Source organism: Gymnoscopelus braueri (assembly GCF_963280865.1).
Source record: "Gymnoscopelus braueri genome assembly, chromosome: 21".
Lineage (NCBI taxonomy): Eukaryota > Metazoa > Chordata > Actinopteri > Myctophiformes > Myctophidae > Gymnoscopelus > Gymnoscopelus braueri.
Window position 1 is genome coordinate 48,297,949 of NC_137623.1, and position 19,738 is coordinate 48,317,686.

The window sequence follows — 19,738 nt, forward strand, 5'->3', positions numbered from 1 at the left end:
CAATCATTTTTATTATCCTTTAGTCTAAGTTTACAATTATTTATGAGCCTAAGAAACTATCAGAATGAATTATCAAACAAACAGAAGAGATACAATACCAATCAATAGTACATCAGACAGCGCGCTGGATACAAAAATCTCTCCCTAATCACAGAGTAATGATGTTCCAGACAAGGCGATATTTTTGCACTGAAAGCATCCTTTCCCTAATCCAGCGATAATATACATTCTCATAAAACATCAATATGTCGCTGTTGGTTGCCGAAGATGGTTGATCACTCTTCCTGCTGTTCTCACGCTGGACCGTAGCCTTGGCGTCTTCATCCTCCCCTCGAAGGCATCTGGATGGCTATACTCCCTAACTTTTGGGTGCTGATAAGCTTCTATGATTGTCTATAATAAGTTGGCCAATGTGTATGGCATTTTTAGTTTCTATATCCTGGGAACTAACACCCTGAATTCTGCTGTGTAATTTTATGGCATTTTGATATCCATTTAAAGCTTTTAGTATATTACTATAAGAGTATTACAACAAGAGTATACGATTGTTATGACCTAATATTAATTTTGAGGCACCACTAGTGCCTGTATTTTCAGTGAGACATTCCTTTGAAAAAAGGGAGTGAATGAGAGAGAGGGAGAGACAGGGCCCCTTTCACTATGATCTCCTCTCATTCTTGGTAAACACATTTTCTTTGAATAAGGTTATAATGACACAGTTAAACTAAAACTTAACACTTTTAGTCATACTAATGATTAAAATATACAGTATATATACAGTACACAGTATAATAGTCTATATATATCAATGTGTGGCTTAAGTGATTAGAATAGCTGAACTTAGAGCAGTTATATGTTTAAACAGCAGGATATAAACATGAGCCACTATAAAAAAATCACACCCTGTGTGAAGTGGGCGGTGTCTTGCTAGCTAATCACAATACTGAATGGAGTCAACCAATCATGTACAAAAGATAAATACATTTATTGAAACACTCTTTATGATGGACGAAACCATAACTTGAAAAAAACAAACTTTTGGTTTTTTTCAAGTTATGGTTTCTTATATAGGGCTATGCACATGTGTCATGTGACACTGGCCAATCACAGTCCTGAATAGACTGTGATTGGCCAATCACAGCGCAGGATAATTGTACAAATTTCCTGGGCCCAGATCACAGCGCAGGAAAATGTAAATCTTTCCAAATCTCACTTATAGGGGCGGTTTCACCGCCCAAATATCAAAATATCATATGACCAGGCCGTAGCTATACATCAAAGGTCCTCTATTCTAGATTTATGTATTAGTTCCCCCTTTTTACTCTTCTAAACTCCTACATTTATGCAGTTTTCTACAGACACATTTATTATACTTCTAGACTTTAATTCTAATTTTCCTTACACAGCTAACCTTTTTATAAAGAAAATCACCTTTCCCTTCATTCTATCCTTTCTACAGCTTCATCCCTACCCCAGCCTCCTCTACACACTGCAACTAAACTCCTCCTTTTGTTCTTTAGCTGACTTCTACTTCCCCATGTCTCATGCTTCAGGCCTTAATAGTAACAGAGCTTCCGGTGACTCGCACCCCATACCACCCATGCCAGTTCTTGGTGTCTTCTCCTCCGTGCTCAAAGGAGATGAATCGTAGCCCACGGCCATACCTTGTGAATGTGTGTCTCACCTAGAGGTCAAAGAAAGAACATTGAATGTCAGATTGCCATCAAAACCATGTCACAAGCTTCATGCCAGGGCTGAACAACTTCTACATTTGTATGTCTGTGCTTAGATCTGCCCCTCTATCACTGTGTACCTGCTTCCATGAGCAGCCATGGGTAGGGTTCAGTGTCACAGTGCCTGGCTGAAACCTCTGCAGTACTTTCTTGTTCTCATCCAACAGACAGACATTTATCTCATACGTACAGCCGCAGTCTGTCCTCCCACAGTACCTGCAGGATGAATGAACAATGAATTAGCATACTGTGTCTATTGGCTGGTCACCCGACACAGTATACAAATATATATTGACACCAAATGTTGCCCGATTACCCGGGGTAAGTAGAACAAATACAAATAGGGCAAGTGGGCTGTTTCTTTCTTATTTTTTTTGTGTTTTTAGAGACTGGAAAGCAATGTTCTTTTGTTTGCTATTCACACTCCATGAGATACTGTATATCTTAAACACTCAACCGTTCTCATGCACTTTTGTACAACTTTTGTTTTAATGATAATGATTTATTGATATAGCACATTTCCAGACATAGTCACAAAGTGCTTTACAGAGCAGGATAAAAGGAGCAACATGATAAGCATTGGAGATAACTCAAACATAAGATCAGTGAATAAAACACACAGTAGGCACAAAATGTAAAATAGACCCATACAGATAATCAATGAAACAAAAAGTGGCGAGAAAGAAAATAACTTAGCATAGAGATGGGTTTTCAGAAGAGTTTTAAAGATTCAGACTGATTAAGGAAAAAAAATGTATAGATTCGCTCTTCTGAAATGTGTGTGTGTGACGTGAAGATATATCCGCTCTAGACCGGAGAGAGAGAGGAGAGAGAGAGAGAGAGAGATATCTCTCTCTCTCTCTCTCTCTCTCTCTCTCTCTCTCTCTCTCTCTATATATATATATATATATAGTACCGTACATGATTGCATCAGGTGAGGACAAGACAGCTTGAAGTAATGTTGATAATAGCTACCTTAATTCCCTGAAAATAGCTAAATGTGGAGAAACCTTTTTTTTTAAGACAATGGATAAATATTTGGTCTCACAATTAAACAATTAAAGTTGACGGGACCACAGTGAAAAAATATCAAAAACAGATTTGTTCAGAAGGATCTAATTGCTGTTGTGAGCTTGTAGATTGGCTTTTTAAAAACTAACTTATATGTCTTTGTGGCTCAGTGGTTAATGCAGAAATACTATCATTGTAAAATGCGAAGCACATTGGCATAGACACTATGGCACTTTAGGAGTGAAAAAATAAAATATCAATGAAAATGTCCACCACAAGCTACCGGACAGACCATACTGTATACAGTATATTCTCACCAGTCTTCCACTGTTACAGGAGGCTGGGCATCCAGCAAGCGAGGAGAGTAGCCATTTGCTTGCAAATCAATCACCTGTCTCTTCAGACACAGTCTAGGACAGACACAGAGAGAGATGGGGGGGGGGGGCGTTCAATATTTGGTCACACACACACACACACACACACACACACACACACACACACACACACACACACACACACACACACACACACACACACACACACACACACACACACACACACACAAGCATACATTATGATAACAGCACACACTCACTGAAAAGAAGTGGCAAAGTATTTGGTCACTCCATCTCTACAGAAGTCATGACCACAGTCTCCAGGCAAGTCCTCCACCCGCCATTGGCAGCCACCATTCTTTGTAAGCTCCCAGGACTCCATATGCTCTGGGAGGCAAGTGAACAATCTTAAATAAGAGGTATTATAAACACCATTCCATTTCTCAAAACACACAGCAGACTGCAGGTATACATATTTTTATGTAAAAATGTTTGTTGGCCCCTCACTTCATACTCTGTTCCAAAACTCAAAAATACTGATTCACCTGTTTTTAAAAAATCTCAAAATGGCGGACAATCTAACGGCGAAGCTACTGGTCAAAGTGACAGATGTCTCATGGCTGTATAGGCCAAATAAGGTATGACTTATGCCTGTTCAAAGTTAGCATTTTTTCAAAGTTTCAAAACAATATGACACTGCATTAATGTATCTTTCTTTTTAAAGATTTATTTTTGGGCTTTTTATGCCTTAATTGATAGTACAGTAGGTTGACAGGAAATGGGAAGAGAGAGATGGGGAGTGACACGCAGCAAAAGCCGTCGGGATCGGGACTCGAACCCGCGACACGCTGTCAGGCTACACTGAGCCTAGGTGCCTGGACCGCTACGGTCCGGGTCAGTTTTAATTTTTTCACGTACAAACTTTTCTCCACCTGGGATTTTAGATATTGGTCCAAAGTTTGTGCGTGCAAAGTTAACCGTTTTTCACAAAAATTCAAAATAGCGGACGATCTAAAGGTCAGAGCAGAGGTAATAGGTCAAAGTGACAACTTTGATGCAAATATTTAATGAAGTTTTATTTTTGTACGTCAAACAGGGCATGAGTTACCTAGTTTGTATTTTCAATTGATTGCTATAGCGCCACCCTTTGACGAATGACTGTGAGTTTCGTGTCTTGGCTGTTTTCCATGACCCTCTACCATTATGCAGAGTTTCTTAAAAAGCTACTGCACAGATAAGCCAGAACTGCTAGAAACGACGGAAGAAGAAGAAGAAAACTAACAAATACAAAAGGGTATAATAATACAAATGTGGGGTGTTTTTTGTCACTGTATATTTGCACATACGTGAAATGTGTCCTCTGAATTTCACCCATCCTACGAGCGTGAACAGTCGTTGCTTGCAGTGCTCGGGGAGCAGTTAGGGGTTAAGTTTCTTGATCAGTTTGAAACCACATTGCTGAGGCCTGGAATCGAATCTGGGACCTTTGCCCTCCCAGGTGTTTTTTCTAACTATTCAACTATGATGATGTCCTCCGAAACATTCCACAACCGACTTAAGTGATGTGACGTCACACAAAGTCTGAAAACTTGCCCAAATTTGGGGTAAAATGCCATCATACAGTTATTTAAATCAATTAATAATTGACTTGTTATATATGAAAGAATTGTCATTCAGATGTATTTGTTAGAATGTTGTTTTTATAATTAAATGCTTTATATTTTTTCAAATTAAGGCAGACAAGTGTATTGTTTTTTTATTTTATGTTTAAGATGGACAAATACTTGAAAAGTAACTCAAAACTCAAAATGTACCCGCAATTCTTGCGGTGTACGATTAATAGGTCTGAGAGGTTATGTGGAACAGGCTGCTTAACCGTCAATTTGGGAAACATCTGTGTCAGAGAGAATTCCTTCAGTACTGCCTGCCTGTACCCAGTCTATCCCCGACTCCTCCCTCTACTTGTCAATAAGACCTTCTACCAATCATCAGCCTGCTTGACCGTCTCTCTGAAGAAAAAAAGCTGCGTTCTGTCAGTGGTGTAATGGCTGTGTCGCTGTGTAATGTGAAGATTTTGGATGTAGAGATTTTATGAATTATGTGTCAACATTTTGATTATTTGATCTGGCTCCCCTCTAGCTGAATACCATTTTGCAGTGCAAACAAACATGTTCAAACATTTTAGAGTTTGGACAGAGTTTCTAGCTAAAAGTATGAAGGACATAGCCTGGGATCAATACCATTGTGTAACCCATTTTTTCACCCAGTGCCAATTGTCTATGTAATCCTGGGTGCTACTCTCCCTCTGCCAGCCTAGGTAGAGCCCAGAACTGAGCTCATGCCTCCTTCAATGCATGAGGAGCTAGCAAGCCTCTTCTTATCACCTGACAGGAGGGAATTTCCCCGGTTGGACGTAGCGCGTAGAAAGAACACGTTATTCCAACCAGTTCCTTTCCCCCACATCAGGCGCCCGGCTGACTAGGGGGAGGCAGTATAGAGACCAGGATTACTGCATGTCTTTTTGTGAGGGTACCTACCCTAGGGGACACGGGGAGAACATGCAAACTCCACACAGAAAGGCCCTTTCGCATTTTCGGGTTTCTGATCCGGTCGGAGCGGAAATAACTTTACGTCATCAGGTGGTTGGAACCCACGACCGGAACCTCCGGTGCCGTACACCTCCAAAATGATTCAACTAGTTTAAAATGTGTTTAATTTGGTATAATTGTTTGTTTTTTTTGGTATAAAAATCGTTTGATATGTCCATCTTTTATTCTAACTCATGGCGCGACAATAGTTTATTTTTCCTTTTTTCTAAACCGGATCACAAGGGCCAGTTTGGAACGAACACCCAGGCTTTCCTCCGCGGTGGAAAGCCTGGTGACGCAAGGTTATGAAGGACAAGATAGGTGACAATATGGGTGGAATAATACAAGAATATATATAATAATAGTGAAGATAATTGCCTTAGCAAGCACACAAGTATACCTTCTGTCCAGTCAGTGCATTGCAAAGTGAGGCCCCCCATGATGCTTTTCATCTGTATACAGTTACAAAGAGTACCTGTAATGATGTAGGGATTCTGATGTATAAAACAGATTTCTTACCTTCTCCATTGGGATTCTTCAGTAGGTTTGTTTTCATCAGCAGTGCCTACGTAGGAAAAAAAACTGCCATCAGCCCTCTGTTCTCCCACAAAATAATATTGTTTCACCCCACATTTTCCCTTCTAATCAAATGGCACACAGCGATATTCCTGATATTTCAAGAAGAAAGCATTGCTCAATTTAACACAATTCCACACCTGGAAGTATGGGAATAGATGAGAACTACAGAAGATCCTGTCTATAGGTCCCTTTGCTTGACAAGGCCTGATATCTACGGTAAAGAAAAGGCCATATCAGTGCTGGAAAGGCAAAAAAGGTTGTTGTATCTCTTTCAATGTGGCAAACATTGAAAGTGATACAGTACAGAAAGTGTGGAAGCACATTGATAAAATGTACCTCTATGTGCAGGGGCGGGCTGACCATTGGGCATTTGGACAAATGCAGGATCGGCCGGCCCACTATTATGATTACATTTTTCATAATAATTTTTCCTCCCCGTCTTTGGCTAAATAAATCACACACGTTTGCTGCAGCTATAGTGATATAAACAGACATGTGAACCTGTGACTGTAGCAGCAACCCACCGTTACCCAGGCACGTACATAGCAGGTACATACCAGCCAGCCCAGATAGGCCATCAGGCTGTATTGTTATGTATGTTTACTAAAAGTGCAATCCATAAACGGAATGTTAGATTGGCACCATGAGTCTGACCATATCCATATTCACCTGCGAATCACAGAGCATTAAAGTGAACTCCAAAGACACGTCTTCTGAAGTTCTGACTAAGGTTCATGATATTTTTTTATTTGAATCCATCCGGCCATCAGTCACACTGGCACACATTTACGTGTGTGTGTGTGTGTGTGTGTGTGTGTGTGTGTGTGTGTGTGTGTGTGTGTGCGCGCGTGTGTGCGTGTGCGTGTGCGTGTGTGTGTGTGTGTGTGTGTGTGCGCGTGTGTGCGTGCAAAGACACCTGACTTTATATTTTGAGGGTAAAAATAAGAATTAATGAATTAAAACATGTCAGTCACCCCGAACGGTGGTGGGCCGGTCTGGTCACAAAATGCCCAGGCCACTTTCTGTTCCCAGTCTGCTCCTTATTGTTCCCAGAATACCTAGTGGGCTCCATTCTTACTTATATTTTGAATTAATTGTATTCTCTCTTCCCTTCTAGTGCATAAGTATGTGGTCAACATTCTCTGTAGTCAGGTTATTGCACAGAATACAACCCAAATTTAAAACAAAACTATGATTTAAATAGACCAGTGCTAAATGCCCTAAACATAACATGTAATAGAATCAGATTTTTTGTAAATATGCCTTTTTTTCTCCTTTATTTTTTGCATGCCCCTCTGATTATGCAATTCCTATTGTATCCATTGTCATAGTGCTTGTTGTACTCGTCTGTCTGTCTGTCTGTCTGGCTGTCTGGCTGATTTGATATGACAGTCAGAAGAAGTTAGTCAGCAGAAACATTTGTGATGTGCAAATACTTGTGCTTTGTGGTATTAATGGGCAAACAGTGCATCAAATTTTACTTTGACTTGTACCAAACAAAGAGACATGATAACATGACTAAATTCAAGTATAAGAACTGCTGCCTAATCTGTCCTTGTGGATAGTTGAAATAATAATGAATGTTAATAGGCCTCCATGCACATTAACAACATTGTCAGAAAGCCTGTGAGCGACGCCTAGTGGCCCGACATGGTATTTGCCTACATACAGTCTATTTAGTCAGTTGAGTGTTTGACACACACAGGACCAGTCCTAGCCTGGCTCCACCCCCTGAATCGTTTGCCTGGAGTGAAACGAAATGAAAATTCAGACTGAGTGTCAGGCTAGGTGGTGTTACTGTAATCCAGTGGTGTCCTCTAGTTTTTTTCGGAGGGATACGATAATCATTCTCCTGCACGACATTCGTGTGGTCGTGGAGATAAGCTAGCACGTTTTCAATGGATGAAACGGTTAGTAGAGGGCGACGTTTGGCTACGAAGATTTTCTGCAGGTCACACGTATATAGCGTAACACGTTAGAACGCACCACTGCTGTAATCCCAGGAATATTTTGTTTCCAATTAATGTTTTTATCCATTTGAGTTATATTCAGGTAATTCAAGAGTGGCCTACTAGTTTTAGTTAGGTAAATTATAGCTGCTGCACAGCAGAAAAAATAGCAAGTCAAAGGCCCAATGCCTGAATAGTTGTTTGTTTACATGTTTATAACATGTTACTTGTAACATGTTTATTAAGAGCTTAAATTTACAACCTTAGACACCAAGGGCAAGGCTCTATCTCCTGAGAGTGCTGCCCTAATATGAATGTGAGTGAGATAAGTCTGATGTGTTGCATGTAATGGTGGATTTCAAAGTATTCAGTTATTTAAAAATTTGGACAAATGTACTTTGTACTTCATCTAGACAGCATAGATGATGTTGTATTTGCATACTTTGGATACTTGAAGATATAGGAGTTTTTTCTTGGGGGGGTAGCCCTGGTCCAGAGCGTTAGCGAGTTCTCTCTAACGCCCTGCCAGGCGCTCGGCTCTGCTCATAGACAGAGAATTCCACTGCCCTGCGAGGGCTCCAACTGTAATAAAATAAACAGGTTTCCCACCTCCAAGAATAGACTTTCAACAACACAAAACAGCCTTTGTTTCGGCGAGTAGCGAAGTGGTTTTGTTTATTTAACAGTAAACAAAACCTAATAGTAGTACTAATACTTACTACTATTACGTCTACAAATATTAACAATTGGACCTGTGCTCCTTGCTTTGCTTTGCTTTGCTTTGCTTTTGCTAGTTTAGTTTAGTTTAGTTTAGTTTAGTTTAGTTTAGTTTTATTATTTCAATTCAAGACTGAATTCAAAACCATGGCAGGCTAGTAAGCAATGCTGCTGCATCTAATCAAATTACTAGGTGTGCCCAGAGCTATGCGGGTGAATACACATAGACGGTAGTCAACCTAAATCCAATCTGGGAACCCAGAGCCAGTGAGAATGAAAAACAGCGCCCTCTGCTGTTTGTACTATCTCTCACTGGCTCTGGGACAATGGCGACGTAGCACCCGTGCGCAAAGGAAACCGGGGTTTTGGTCTGCCTTCAGCTTTCACTTCCGGTGGTGCCACTATGTTTTCATTCCCACTAACAATATTTCTACACGGAACACTAACACCACTTCTCCCAGAGAACATGGATCGTTTTGGTTATAAGCCCACTTGTTTCTATGATGAAAGAGTAAGTTAAAATGTGAATATCTTTCCGTGGTTTTGTCTGCTCCGCGGACGCTATTGTTAAATTAGTTTGGGTTTGTTTCGAGGGGGAAAGATCGACGGACACGTGAATCCCGCCCACTACATTTGATTGGGTAAAGCGCGGCCTGCTTCCTGATCTGAAGGCACGCCCACTTGTAGCCCAGTGCGTACATGTTATGACGAGCCTTCACGACAGATTCCAACGCAGAGCAGAATCTGTTCTTGAGAGATTAACCTAAATCTAACACATATTTGATTAGCAGCAGCTGTGTTGCTTAAATCACTGTGTGCTAAAGGTCAGCCCTGTAGCTGTGTTGCTTAAATCACTGTGTATAAGGTCAGCCTTATGCAGCCGGCCATCTTTTTTTTTCATGCTCTGCTGTAGTTTTTAAACTGAACCAGAAAACAAACTACTAAATAAAACGTATGTTTACGTATGTAAACACGGTTTTATGAATGAAAAGTGAACCTGTAACCATGTGACAACTACCCTCGGATCAGGAGCATTATACCAAATGAATCACACCTGTGGGTGCGACGACACCCTATAAGTGCGTCATACACCCACACACTCTCCCTCTTTCTACCAACTGGGAAGGCATGACAGGGCCAGCCTTCACCGCCGAGTGACAATGAAGGGTTACAGGTTCACTTTTCATTCATAAAACCGTGTTTACAGTACATACGTTTTATTTCATTTCCAGTGAACCTGTAACCATGTGTCAACATGGTACATAGTACAGTATACCAAATTAGTCACGAGGAGAGTGAAGTGGCCAAAACCTACAGGTGAAAAGCCATAAAGGAGGAGTAAACCTCATCACAGTAATACAGCAGAACACAACAGAGTTCAAGCACTGTATTGTCAACTGAAAGTCATGTTTATAAAACATTCTCCAGGTTATTACCAAACTGAAATGTTCCAATCAAGGGAAACAAACATTCTGGAGCACAAACCAAGGGTGCTCATATTTAACTGTAAAGTAAATAAACTCAGGTGAAGGTAGATTGGGACACCAGCCAATCACACCACCAAGTCTACATCAAGCGTGTACAAACGCCGCCTCCCAAGGGCCACACACGAAGCCTCATCATCTGAGGCTTCGGGTGCCATCCTGCCCTGCACCTGTGACAGCAAGTCCAGTCTGACTGGAAGACGCCATGGCTGGCCCTCCAGCATCTCGTAGATCTCTCTCATCCATGGTCTCTGTGGCCAATTCGGTGCCACCAATAGTACCTGGGCGTGCAGCAACCTCACTATCCTGAGGAATGCCGGCATGAGAGGAAGTTGGGGGAAAAGCATATAGCCTCTGCTGAGGCTATGAAAGGTTCAGAGCATCTATCCCCAGTGGTCCTGGTGGTCCATGCATTGACGACCAGAGAGGACAGTGAGTGTTCTCCTCTGTGGCAAAGAGGTCTACTTCTGCCCGACCAAAGTTAAACCATATCTGGTTCACTACCTGGGGGTGCAAGCGCCACTCGCCAGGTTGGGGACCTCCCTGTGACAGAGATTTGCTGTTACATTCCGGGGTCCCGGAAGATAGAAATCTCTCCGGGACTGTGCCCACAGGAGCAACTGGTGCACTCTTGCATGCAGGGATGGGGACCTCAGCCCACCCTGGCGGTTGATGCAAGACACCACGGCTGTGTTGTCTGTCCTTATCATGACTTGCTTCCCAGACACAACTGGGAGGAAGCGTCTCAGAGCCAGCAAACCGCCTCTATCGCAAGGAGGTTTACACTCTACCCCTGCTGTGCAGGAGGCCAACATAACTTGTGGCGTCAGACATAACTTGTGGCGTCCAAACCAATATTGGACCGGGCGCGTGTGCAACAGGCCCAGAGGCACAGCCTGGGCAGCTGCTGCAAAGAGGCCCAACAGCCTCTAAAACTCACAGACAACGACCTGTGTGACATGCAGTCTGTGATGCATTTCCTGATTGTCACCTTCCTTTTCTGTGTCAGGCATGCTTTCATGGTGACAGTCCAAAATACTCAACTGACTGGGCCGGGACTAAGCTGCTCATTCCTGCATTCAGATGCAGGGATGCAGAAGCCTGTGCAAAACCAGACGTTCCAACACAACCTCTGTGTGGCTCTGAGTCCGTGCCAGGCTCTCTGATAGTGCACACACTAGCCAGTCATCGAGATAGTTGAACACTTTCCCCGCACCCCCCGCAAAAGAAAAGACGTGTACAGTTTTTAGCCTTTTAGAACTGAATCCAATTTAATGGAACAATAGAAAACAGTCAACAGTCTTTATTCTTTTAAGTATTTTGCTGCTGCAAATTCCATATTTGGAATTGGAACAATAATTATCCTTACAGGAACAACATCAATCTGAACTGCACACACTGGCTGCAGCGTCTCAAAAACTGAAACAATAAAGTAAACTTTTTGAACATTTCTTAACCTTTTCAACATATCTTACACCAGTCAATATTAATTAGCCAAAGAGCAAGGGGTCAGAGGAGAGGAGATATAGAGCAGTGGTTCTCAAACATTGTCATGTCAAGGACCCCCAAATTGACACTTATTAGCCCGCGGATCCCCATTTCAAAAGATATGCCAGGGACCCCCATAAGAGAAGATTTTTTACGACTCTAGCAGTGATTCTCAACCATTTTAATTTCAAGGACCCCCAGTTTGACATGCATTAGGGCTACAGACCCCCATTTAATGGAATTTCTATCACTTGGACCGCAATTTATATTGTAAAATCTATGTTAATTTAACTCTGAGAGTGTACAAATGGAACCAAATGTACCCGTTAGGGTCCATTTGGTTCCATTTGTACACTCTCAGAGTTACAGACATTCATAAAACCGTGTTTACAGTACATACGTTTTATTTCATTTCCAGTGAACCTGTAACCATGTGTCAACATGGTACATAGTACAGTATACCAAATTAGTCACGAGGAGAGTGAAGTGGCCAAAACCTACAGGTGAAAAGCCATAAAGGAGGAGTAAACCTCATCACAGTAATACAGCAGAACACAACAGAGTTCAAGCACTGTATTGTCAACTGAAAGTCATGTTTATAAAACATTCTCCAGGTTATTACCAAACTGAAATGTTCCAATCAAGGGAAACAAACATTCTGGAGCACAAACCAAGGGTGCTCATATTTAACTGTAAAGTAAATAAACTCAGGTGAAGGTAGATTGGGACACCAGCCAATCACACCACCAAGTCTACATCAAGCGTGTACAAACGCCGCCTCCCAAGGGCCACACACGAAGCCTCATCATCTGAGGCTTCGGGTGCCATCCTGCCCTGCACCTGTGACAGCAAGTCCAGTCTGACTGGAAGACGCCATGGCTGGCCCTCCAGCATCTCGTAGATCTCTCTCATCCATGGTCTCTGTGGCCAATTCGGTGCCACCAATAGTACCTGGGCGTGCAGCAACCTCACTATCCTGAGGAATGCCGGCATGAGAGGAAGTTGGGGGAAAAGCATATAGCCTCTGCTGAGGCTATGAAAGGTTCAGAGCATCTATCCCCAGTGGTCCTGGTGGTCCATGCATTGACGACCAGAGAGGACAGTGAGTGTTCTCCTCTGTGGCAAAGAGGTCTACTTCTGCCCGACCAAAGTTAAACCATATCTGGTTCACTACCTGGGGGTGCAAGCGCCACTCGCCAGGTTGGGGACCTCCCTGTGACAGAGATTTGCTGTTACATTCCGGGGTCCCGGAAGATAGAAATCTCTCCGGGACTGTGCCCACAGGAGCAACTGGTGCACTCTTGCATGCAGGGATGGGGACCTCAGCCCACCCTGGCGGTTGATGCAAGACACCACGGCTGTGTTGTCTGTCCTTATCATGACTTGCTTCCCAGACACAACTGGGAGGAAGCGTCTCAGAGCCAGCAAACCGCCTCTATCGCAAGGAGGTTTACACTCTACCCCTGCTGTGCAGGAGGCCAACATAACTTGTGGCGTCAGACATAACTTGTGGCGTCCAAACCAATATTGGACCGGGCGCGTGTGCAACAGGCCCAGAGGCACAGCCTGGGCAGCTGCTGCAAAGAGGCCCAACAGCCTCTAAAACTCACAGACAACGACCTGTGTGACATGCAGTCTGTGATGCATTTCCTGATTGTCACCTTCCTTTTCTGTGTCAGGCATGCTTTCATGGTGACAGTCCAAAATACTCAACTGACTGGGCCGGGACTAAGCTGCTCATTCCTGCATTCAGATGCAGGGATGCAGAAGCCCGTGCAAAACCAGACGTTCCAACACAACCTCTGTGTGGCTCTGAGTCCGTGCCAGGCTCTCTGATAGTGCACACACTAGCCAGTCATCGAGATAGTTGAACACTTTCCCCGCACCCCCCGCAAAAGAAAAGACGTGTACAGTTTTTAGCCTTTTAGAACTGAATCCAATTTAATGGAACAATAGAAAACAGTCAACAGTCTTTATTCTTTTAAGTATTTTGCTGCTGCAAATTCCATATTTGGAATTGGAACAATAATTATCCTTACAGGAACAACATCAATCTGAACTGCACACACTGGCTGCAGCGTCTCAAAAACTGAAACAATAAAGTAAACTTTTTGAACATTTCTTAACCTTTTCAACATATCTTACACCAGTCAATATTAATTAGCCAAAGAGCAAGGGGTCAGAGGAGAGGAGATATAGAGCAGTGGTTCTCAAACATTGTCATGTCAAGGACCCCCAAATTGACACTTATTAGCCCGCGGATCCCCATTTCAAAAGATATGCCAGGGACCCCCATAAGAGAAGATTTTTTACGACTCTAGCAGTGATTCTCAACCATTTTAATTTCAAGGACCCCCAGTTTGACATGCATTAGGGCTACAGACCCCCATTTAATGGAATTTCTATCACTTGGACCGCAATTTATATTGTAAAATCTATGTTAATTTAACTCTGAGAGTGTACAAATGGAACCAAATGTACCCGTTAGGGTCCATTTGGTTCCATTTGTACACTCTCAGAGTTACAGACCCATAAGGGTCCATTTGGTGCCTAATCTATCATTTAGCTGGGGACCCCCTGGAAATCCCTCAAGGACCCCTGGGGGTCGCCGGACCCCACTTTGAGAACCAATGATATAGAGGTCAGCAGTTCGTTTCCCTGACCACCAGACAAGTGACGCAGGGGGACTTCTGAAAGGGCCATGCCGAAAATAGGTTGCTTTATTCGGATACAATGCGTGTCACTGTCTGCCCCTGCCGGTTCTCTGAATTTTTATTTTTAAATAGGCTCTGTCATGATTAATTTACCATATATATGAAGTTAAACAACTAAATTCTATCCGAACGATATCTTATACAGTAAGTAAATTCCGTGCCTAAAAATAGAAGTATGAGAGCTTTTTGAAGTTATAAATCGGCGGAGAAAATACACGACACGACGGTCGCATACGGGTCATGCGCTACGTCATAACTGTGCGCAGGCTGCGTGCTAAAAAGAACTGATCTGCAAGCTAAAAAGCATCTCTGTTGACGTAGGTTGATAGCTTGTAGATCTACTCTATTTTTGCATGATGCGACAACTTGCCTCTACGAGAGACGGAGAGGGAGTAAATGAATGAATGAGCAAAAAAAAAGACACTCGTCATCAGTAACGAGTAACGAGGCCTTTTTTGACCGAGTAATATGGTATTATATTATATTATTGTTTTGGCAGAATAATACCTTACTTTACTCGTTACTGGGAAAAGTAATAATATTACAGTAATATATTATTATTAATTCGTTACTACCCAACACTGACAGGGACAGACCGAACGGGAGGACGTTGTATTCAAAAGCCCTCCCCTGAAAGGCAAACCTGAGAAATTGCCCGTGAGCCGGCCTGATTGGAATGTGAAAATAAGCATCACGAAGGTCCACTGTTGTGAACCAATCGCCTGCCCTTATGGCTTGAAACAAAGTTCTCAACCAGAGCATTCGAAAGGGAAGCACCTTGAGGTTGCCTCAAATCCAGAATTGGGCGAAAGCCTCCGGTCCGCTTGGGGACAAGGAAGTAGCTGGAATAAAAACCCTGTCTCATTTCTCCTGGAGAGAGAAGCCTTATTGCACCTTCCCCCAGCAAGGCAGAGAACCTCATTGACCAGAGCGGAAGAACGAGATTGGTCCCTTACTTTTGTCTCCCAAACTCCAGAGTACCGATCATCCACGGACAAGAGGTACACTGACGCCAAGCGCTGAGGTCGGTGCTGGAAAAAGCTGGCACCAGTCAACTCGCACCGTAAGGGGTGCTGGCGGGGCTTGGCAGATCCCCCTGTGGTGCGCTCCCAAGATCGAGGCTGGGAACGCTGAGGGTCCCGCCCCTGCTGCGGGGGATACCCCCGCCTCACAGTCCCATAACTCCAGAGAGGAGCTCGGTTCTGAAGAACGAGGCCGCTGCAAGCCCCCTTGCCTTTCTGGAGGCTCCCGAGCCACCAGCCTCAACCGCTCAGGCTGGCATATGGACTGAGTGCGCTGCCTGACCTTCTGGGACTCATCCAGCGTAGCCTCTGCTGCAGGCCCGAACAGCTCCCCAGGAGTTATCGAGGCCTCCATGACAGCAGTTCGGTCTGCATCTGCCAGGTCAGACATATCCACATCTGACGTCGGGCCATGGTCAGTCGTACCAAGGAATTGCCAAGAACCGTGGCTTGAGTGTGAGCACCCTGGATTACGGTGTCAACAACCTTTTTCAATTCTCGTAGGAGGTCAGCTGGGTGCTTGGACCCCAGATCATGTATCAGAGCCTCCAGGTACACAAGTAGGAGTGTATTTGTGTTCGCCAGTCTAGAGGCCATGGCTGTAGACTGATAAGCCTTCACCACCAACCCATCAGTGGACCGGCATTTCTTATTTGGGCTACGGGCAGCCCTATTGCCTGTGGCTGGAGCCCCAGCCAACAGAGCAAAAGTAGGGCCCACTCTGGCTATGCCATCTAGCCCATGCTCTGCAGCACCATGCAGGGTGCTGAATGTAGAACGGGGTGCAGCAGCCTCCCTGGGCCGTGCCCAAGACCTTTGCAGGTGCTTGACAAAATCACAATACACCGGGAGAGGGGCCTGTCCCCGGTTCCTAGGGTTCCAGTCCAGCACAGAGGCCCTTGGCGGAGAACGTGGAGGAGGCACGCCAGCAGCTACTGCTGCCGTGAGAGCAGTGCCACTATGGAGAAATCACCCAACACAGGATCACCCGGATCCTGCTGGAAGGCGGCGCCAGCCTCAACCTCCTCATCAACATCCACCTGCCCAGAGGAGCCGCAGCCAGAGCTGTCGGTCTCATCCAGGTTACCCGAGGTAACAATAGAAACAGCATCAGGATCTGGAAGCCTTGATGGAGAAGCCGTGTGGCCGATCCAGAAGGCGGCGCTGTTGTGCAGCCATACATTTAATGGTCTTACGCATATCCTCCAAGTGCCTCTGCATGAGGTCTACTCTTGGGTCATAGAGGCGGTCCTGTTCAGTCCGCTTACGCTTCCTAGGCGCAGCTGCTCGCAGGTTCATGTCAAGTTCCCCCGCCCCCAACCCCATCAAGGTAACTTGCCTTGCGGGTCTACTATCGGGACCTCGGGTTTACAAACTCTGGTTCAACTCCTGCGTGCGCAACCTATGTGGTCTACACCCATATAAGGTACTGTCCCGGCGTGGGCAATTGGCAGTGCCTGCACGCCCAACTCACACAAGTCTGCAGCACCCTTTAAGACAAGCATATGCTACTGGCAGGATCAACCAGGTAGGCCTCCTGTTCCGCCGCGACAGCGCGCCCAGCTGAGGCGCGCGCCGTAGGGTTGCCGGTCCGCGGAGGCCGCCAAGGCCCCCCGTGAGAGGGGCGGCAGTGTCTCCCGGAGGCGCGCACTGTGGCAGTCACCACTTCCTACTTTGACCCTAGCCAGGTCGACGGCATGTTACGGGGGATCGGCACCCGTGGCCCGTTACGCAGCTGTTTGGTCGGTCGCCGGAGTACACGACGCAAGCAGGGTTTGAGAAACGGAGTCTCCGGAGCACGCCTTCGCGCCCCCGCGGCAATCGGATCTCCTCGCCGAGCCCCGAGTGCTTCGACTAGAGTGGCCACCGTGGCCGACGGCGGGCCCTGCATTCGGGCTCTCGCCTCTCTCTTCCCATACACCCGATGGCCACCGTGGCCTCCAATTTCCTGGTTCTTTCCCCCCTATCGGGGAGGGGGGAAAGGGACCCATGGCCACCACCACCGGCGCCCAGCTCGGCCCGCCCCGGGCCACCCCGAGACGGAGCCTCGTGCCGGGCCTCGCCGCGGCCAAGCTCCATAGGTACGTTCTGGAGCGAGTGGGCGTCTCTACCGAGAGACTTTTTCAAAGGAGGGAGTTAAGGGGGAGCCAGGCGCCTCCAGGGCCCCGGGGTGGGGACAGGGAGGTACGACGCGGAGATCCAGGGGAAGGTGGCCCGCGCCGCCGTCCCCAGACGGAGCCTCGCCTCGGGCATGGCCACGGCCAAGCTCCATAGATACGTTCTGGAGCGAGTGGGCGTCTCGACCGGGAGACTTTTTCAAAGGAGGGAGGCAGGCACGAGCCAGACGCCTCCTGGGCTACGGGCAGGTGACAGGGAGGTACGACGCGGAGATCCAGGACAAGGGGGCCCCTCGCGGCGCCGACACTGCCCCGGGACCATGCCCCGGTTCCGGGCATGGTCTCTCTAGCTACCCTCTGGCACAAGTGGCCACCTCTCCCCCCAAGCGACATTTCACGCAGGGGAGAGGGCGGGAGCCCAGGGCCTCGTGGGACCTCTGGACTCTGAAAAAATCCCGGCTTTTTTCCGAAACCTCCAGGATTTGGGGCCTCTCGTCGCCCCGCCGCCACCCCAGGAAGGAGCCTATTCCTGGGCATGGTCCTCACCTATCCTCTGGCACCAGTGGCCACTTTCCCCCCACGCGAAATTTCACGCAGGCGAGGGGCCAGAGCCCCAGGCCTCGCGGGGCCTGCAAACATAGTGCGATTTTCACACTTTTTCCCGGGTTTTTCGGCCGCAGTTTGCCTGGGCGGCCACCCAGGGACCCGGGCAACCCACGGTCCGGGAGGTACCGCCCGTTTTAGCCCGAAAAAGAGCAGATCGTGAAGCCGAAAAAAGTTGAGATTTTCGGCCGGGGGCCCTCCAGGGGGTCCCCGGGGACCTCTGGAGCCCATGCAGACACTTAGAGAATTTTTTTTTTTTTTTTTGAGAACCATGATTTTGGGCCTCGCTGAACCCACCGCTTGCCCCAGGAAGGTGCCTCTGTCCTGGGCACAACTACCCGATGGCACATGTCGGCCTTCCAGGCACCTGCAAGAAAATCCCCGGAGGAAGGAAGGCAGGCGCCCACCTCCTCGAGGGCCCTGGACACTTAGAAAAAAAATTGATTTTTTTTTTAGAACCAGGATTTTGGGCCTCGCTGAACCCATCGCTGCCCCAAGAGGCCTCTTCCTGGGCATGGTCCCTACCTATGAGATGGCACCAGTCGGCCTTCTCCCTGGCACTCCCCTTCGCACAGGGGAAGGGCCAGGGAGCCCAGTGCCTCACGGCACAGTGCCGGGTGCACACTCGCCCGCTCTACCCGCCCCGGGAGCCACCGTCCCTGGGTAGGAGGTGGTCCATGGACCCCCGATGGGGACCAGGGACCGGGGACGGCGCCGCCTTGTGGACGCCGGCGGTATTGCGCCCCGCGGCCACCACAGGCCTATCCAGGCTTGTGGATCTGCTCTTTTTCCACGGCAGGACTCTGTTTTTTTTCCAGACACCCGACCAGACACCCCCAGGGACCCCCGGGGAGGCCTCGACCCGGCCCAGGGAGCCCCGAAGCTGGGTACTCGCTCCGGTCCGGGGACCCCCGGGGGTCCCTGGCTCCAGAGGCTCCACCCTGGCCACTCGGCCGGTCGGCTCAGGCCTCTCCGGCCAGGGACCCCCAGGCCCCCCAGGCCGGATTCCGGCTTTCGGACCCGCGGGACGTCGGAACAGCGGGGTGTAACCATTCTGCACTCAATATTCATGTCACTTACAATCATTATCTTGTCATGTTGCTCTTGGGCTGCTTTAGTGTCTCTATCCATCTTCTCCATGAGCTGTCTCATATTCTCCTCATGGGTTTTCTTCAGGTGAGCCTTCCTCTTCTCTGAGGCGCAGAGACTCTCCGCTGCGATGAGTGCCTGTCTCTCTGCCTCTGCCCTTTTTGCTTTCCCCTCTGTAGGAAAACAGAAAAACAGAAAGACAAAGAAAAACACAGCTGTGTAATGTTATATATTATCAGAATCTACTTTGTGTTTGTTTAAGGGCAAAATTGGAGATTTTGTCATCGAGAAGACTATTTTGGAATATCT

General features: G+C 46.5%; 1 protein-coding gene across 3 annotated transcripts in view; it reads right to left on the minus strand.

The window, feature by feature from the left end:
- The window catches only part of LOC308077640 (guanylate-binding protein 1-like), a 66,605-nt gene continuing 46,867 nt past the window's right edge, over positions 1-19,738 (minus strand). Inside the window, exons 10-15 of one of the 3 annotated variants that reach the window (XM_080418453.1) lie at positions 19,421-19,602; positions 6,187-6,232; positions 3,340-3,466; positions 3,062-3,154; positions 1,814-1,949; positions 1-1,684 (exon numbers count right to left, since the gene is read on the minus strand). In XM_080418453.1, coding sequence (XP_080274579.1) covers positions 1,550-1,684; positions 1,814-1,949; positions 3,062-3,154; positions 3,340-3,466; positions 6,187-6,232; positions 19,421-19,602 — 719 coding nt within the window. In that variant the 3' untranslated portion in view covers positions 1-1,549. Of the gene's footprint in view, positions 1,685-1,813; positions 1,950-3,061; positions 3,155-3,339; positions 3,487-6,186; positions 6,233-19,420; positions 19,603-19,738 lie in introns of those variants that run through there. The other 2 variants (XM_080418454.1, XR_013932418.1) reach the window with 2 other exon arrangements.